This window comes from Salvelinus fontinalis, chromosome 2 (genome assembly GCF_029448725.1).
Source record: "Salvelinus fontinalis isolate EN_2023a chromosome 2, ASM2944872v1, whole genome shotgun sequence".
Taxonomy (NCBI): domain Eukaryota; kingdom Metazoa; phylum Chordata; class Actinopteri; order Salmoniformes; family Salmonidae; genus Salvelinus; species Salvelinus fontinalis.
Window position 1 is genome coordinate 92,058,879 of NC_074666.1, and position 5,000 is coordinate 92,063,878.

A 5,000-nucleotide genomic window follows, 5' to 3' on the forward strand; every position below is an offset into this window, starting at 1 on the left:
CTCTCTTTCTCTACCCTCCCCCTGTCTCTCTCTTTCTCTACCCTCCCCCTGTCTCTCTCTTTCTCTACCCTCCCCCTGTCTCTCTCTTTATCCTCCTCCTGTCTCTCTCTCTCCCTCTTTATCCTCCTCCTGTCTCTCTCTCTCTCTCTCTCTCTCTCTCTCTCTCCTTCTCTCTCTCTCTGTCTCTCTCGAACTGTCTCTCTCTGTGTCTGTATATGATGTGTAATGGGGTTTTCTGGATAGAGGATAGAAGCAGTGTATGCTGATCTTGCCCCACCAGAGAACGCCACCCCATAGCATGTGATCGGCCCAAAGACTTGCACCTGACCTTGCACAGACTCATGTGAGATGACTGTCAGTCTGGGCTGGGGGGTTCTGGGGTTTGTAGTGTTTGGGATGGAGTTGCCTCCAGACACTGATCTAAGGTCCATTGTGTACTCTCCTATTGGTTAGGGTTAGGATTGGGGGAGGGGGATCTGATCCTAGATCTGTGCTTAAAGGGTAACTTCCACCCAGCGCTTATAGCTCTGCTGTCTTTGGATTCGGAGAGAGCCCACCCCCCTGCCCCATACACCCTCTCCCTCTTCCCCGTGCCCCCCACACCCTCCCCCTCTTCCCCGTGCCACTTACACCCTCTTCCTCTTCCCCGTGCCCCCTATACCCTCTTTCCCGTGCCCCCTACACCCTCTCCCTCTTTCCCGTGCCCCCTATACCCTCTCCCTCTTCCCCGTGCCTCCTATACCCTCACCCTCTTCCCCGTACCCACCCCCATCCCCTAGAGGATGATAGCTCTAACAGGGGGCCCTAATTTTTCAGTCTTTTTTTCTCTCTTCATAATTGCAAGCACCTGGTGTCTAGGGAGGCTGAATGTTCATTTACTAAACTTAACAAGTGAAACAACCCCCTAAAAATACTGATGAACAACCCTTTGCCCCCCTATATGCCAGAAATGCTGGCTGATTTTAGACACTCTAGCGGAGTCCTGACATAGAGATAGGTGACATAGATAGTATTTCCATTAACTCTGGTCCACTCCTTTAATTGCTCTGATGAAGTCCTATCTGCAGTCATTCATGCAGAGCTGGCTGGATTTCTATTACAAATGGCTGTCTGAGGAAGATGAGCGGACTGGAAATGAAATTATGGGACCAACCAGACAGACAGACAGACAGACAGACAGACAGACCCCCCCCCCAATTTTCATGAAATCACAAGTCCAATACAGCAAATGAAAGATAAACATCTTGTGAATCCAGCCATCATTTCCGATTTTTAAAATGTTTTACAGTGAAAACACAATATGTATTTATATTAGCTAACCACAATAGACAAACACACAACGCCATGTTTTCACCATGTTTCCACCGCAAAGGTAGCTTTCACAAAACCCAGAAATAGAGATAAAATGAATCACTAACCTTTGGACAACTTCATCAGATGACAGTCAAATAACATCATGTTATACAATACATTTATGTTTTGTTCGAAAATGTGCATATTTAGAGCTGCAAATCGTGGTTATACATTGTGAATACGTAGCAACAATTCACCAAAATCTCCGGAGATATTTTGGACAGTCACCTAATCTAAACAAAGAACTCATCATAAACTTTACATAAAAATACTTGTCGTATGGCAAATGAAAGATACACTGGTTCTTAATTAATGCAACCGCTGTGTTAAATTTTTTTAAATTACTTTACTACAACATACAGCATGCATTATTGTGAGACAGTGCTCACCTATTCTCCGCCGTGTTGGAGCCAACATATTACACAAAAATACGAAATAACATCATAAATATTCTCTTACTTTTATTGATCTTCCATCAGAATGTTGTGCAAGGAGTCCTAGGTCCAGAATAAATCGTTGTTTGGTTTTAGAATGTCCATTTCTTCGAATTAGCAACTTTGACTAGCATTGTGACGCACATGCCCATCAACTCTTGGCGCCTGGAACGAAAAATTCCAAAATTCCCAATAAACGTTGAATAAACTGGTCAAAATCGGTTGAAAATCCTACCAATCCTACCATCCTTTCCAATAAAATCAGAGCCGGAGCAATTCATAGTGTATACCGAACGCTTTTCAGAAGACAATGTGAGGTTCCCCGGCGCGCAGATGAAATCTGACAAAAGGGCGGACCTGTCACTCCAAAAGCTCTTATTCGGCCTCACATCAAGCTAGACACCCCATTCAACCTTCTACTGCCTGTTGACATCTAGTGGAAGGCGGATGAAGTGCATGCATATCAATAAATAAAAGCCAATTGAATAGGCAGGCCCTGACACAGAGCCTCATTTTCAGAATTTTCAGTTCCTGTATGGAAGTTTGCTGCCAAATGAGTTGTGTTTTACTCACAGATATAATTCAAACAGTTTTAGAAACTTCAGAGTGTTTTCTATCCAATAGTAATAATATTATGCATATTGTATGATCTAGAACAGAGTACGAGGCAGTTTCATTTGGGCACGATTTTTTTCCAAAGTGAAAACAGCTCCCCCCTATTAAGAAGAAGTTTTAAACTAACCATTTTCTGATTCGCGTTTTGACTAAGGCCCCCTTTGACTCCTTGTGTGGGGTCCGAGATACACTTTCTGGACCTCCCCAGCCTCCTTTCCAGCTCAGAGAAAGAGAAAGACTGGATCCCAAATCACCCCCTTCCCGTTGGCCCTCCATTTACGTGTTCACGCTCACTTCCTCCTTTGCACAAGTGTCCCAAAGGGAGGTAAAACTACAGAGGGTGTAGAGGCTAATGAGCCCCACCGACAGTCACTTCTACTGAGCCTGCAATGCTGCCGGCTTCAGAGAGAAGTGGAATCCCATAAGGCACCGTGTTATTTTTTAGTTTGCGCAATTTCACACAAAATAATAGAGAGGCTTGTCGAATTATATGACACGTGCATTTGGTTATGTCCGATGTCCTATAAAAGATTAAATACCTCTCAGATTAAATGTTACCTGTTATATTTTGTTTAAACAACAGGGGGGGATTTGTTCATTTTCATTTCTTGCTTGTTTTATTATTTAAATGTGGAACATGAATTGCACCATTCAAGTCCGGAGTGTTGGTGCTTTCAAGACAACTGGGAACTCTGGGGGGAAAAAGTGGTCAAATCGTGACGTCAGTGATCTTCAAGTCGGAAAGCGGAGCTCTAGAAAGATGCCTGAGTTTCCGACTTGGATGACTGTTCAAAATAACGGTCATACAGGAGTTCTCACACCGAAGTCAGAAGTCTGAGATTTCCGATACGGCATGAGTACCGAAGTTATTCGGTTTATTGATCCCCTCGACACTCTGGAAGTCACCCTCTGAGTTTCGTCAGCAACATGTGACAACAGAGGGCCCTCCAAGAGAGTTGGTAAGGGCAAGGCGGTGGTTTGGGATTCACAAAGAGAGACAGAGTAAGGGGAGGAGAGTGCCTGCAGAACTTTCCTGTTTGGCTCCACCCCTCTCATGTGTGGTGGTTTTTGATTGGACAAACTAACCTCTGCACAGACAGACAGGGTTGGTGTCTAGATGGTGCCTGCATGTCAACTTGCACTAATATGGATGTTTGTTTTGTGTTTGTTTGTGTTTGCATCCTTTGCAGTGTTGTGTACCAGGATGGATTTTATGGTGCAGATATTTATGTAAGTATTATTACCACTGAATGACGTTGTGGTCCGTAACAGAGCTGTGTTTCTACTTACCACTCAGGACATATGACAGTTACATGTGCCTGTATTCATGTTGGTTGGTTGTATGCTGAGCCAGGTATTTAGAGAGTTGCAGAGCCAGGTATTTAGAGAGTTGCTGAGCCAGGTATTTAGAGAGTTGCAGAGCCAGGTATTTAGAGAGCTGCAGAGCCAGGTATTTAGAGAGTTGCAGAGCCAGGTATTTAGAGAGTTGCAGAGCCAGGTATTTAGAGAGTTGCAGAGCCAGGTATTTAGAGAGTTGCAGGGCCAGGTATTTAGAGTGTTGCAGAGCCAGGTATTTAGAGTGTTGCAGAGCCAGGTATTTAGAGAGTTGCAGAGCCAGGTATTTAGAGAGTTGCAGAGCCAGGTATTTAGAGAGTTGCAGAGCCAGGTATTTAGAGAGTTGCAGAGCCAGGTATTTAGAGAGTTGCAGAGCCAGGTATTTAGAGAGTTGCAGAGCCAGGTATTTAGAGAGCTGCAGAGCCAGGTATTTAGAGAGTTGCTGAGCCAGGTATTTAGAGAGTTGCAGAGCCAGGTATTTAGAGAGTTGCAGAGCCAGATATTTAGAGAGTTGCAGGGCCAGGTATTTAGAGAGTTGCAGAGCCAGGTATTTAGAGAGTTGCAGGGCCAGGTATTTAGAGAGTTGCTGAGACAGGTATTTAGAGAGTTGCAGAGCCAGGTATTTAGAGAGTTGCAGAGCCAGATATTTAGAGAGTTGCAGAGCCAGGTATTTAGAGAGTTGCTAAACCAGGTATTTAGAGAGTTGCAGAGCTAGGTATTTAGAGAGTTCCAGAGCCAGGTATTTAGAGAGTTGCTGAGCCAGATATTTAGAGAGTTGCTGAGCCAGGTATTTAGAGAGGTACAGAGCCAGGTATTTAGAGAGTTGCAGAGCCAGGTATTTAGAGAGCTGCAGAGCCAGGTATTTAGAGAGTTGCTGAGCCAGGTATTTAGAGAGTTGCAGAGCCAGGTATTTAGAGAGCTGCAGAGCCAGGTATTTAGAGAGTTGCAGAGCCAGGTATTTAGAGAGTTGCAGAGCCAGGTATTTAGAGAGTTGCTAAGCCGGGTATTTAGAGAGTTGCAGAGCCAGATATTTAGAGAGTGGCAGAGCCAGGTATTTAGAGAGTTGCAGAGCCAGGTATTTAGAGAGTTGCAGAGCCAGGTATTTAGAGAGTTGCAGAGCCAGGTATTTAGAGAGTTGCAGAGCCAGGTATTTAGAGAGTTGCAGGGCCAGGTATTTAGAGAGTTGCAGAGCCAGGTATTTAGAGAGTTGCAGAGCCAGGTATTTAGAGAGCTGCAGAGCCAGGTATTTAGAGAGTTGCAGAG

General features: G+C 44.6%; 1 protein-coding gene across 8 annotated transcripts in view; it reads left to right on the plus strand.

Annotated features, from left to right (window-relative positions):
* Positions 1–5,000, plus strand: part of LOC129831733 (RNA binding protein fox-1 homolog 1) — an 83,580-nt gene that overhangs the window by 45,524 nt on the left and 33,056 nt on the right. For 6 of the 8 annotated variants that reach the window (XM_055895180.1, XM_055895172.1, XM_055895137.1 and 3 more), the window contains exon 9: positions 3,593–3,632. The exons of the other annotated variants lie outside the window; for them this stretch is intronic. In XM_055895180.1, the coding sequence (XP_055751155.1) occupies positions 3,593–3,632 (40 nt within the window). The remainder of the gene's footprint in view (positions 1–3,592; positions 3,633–5,000) is intronic. 8 annotated transcript variants of the gene reach the window in all.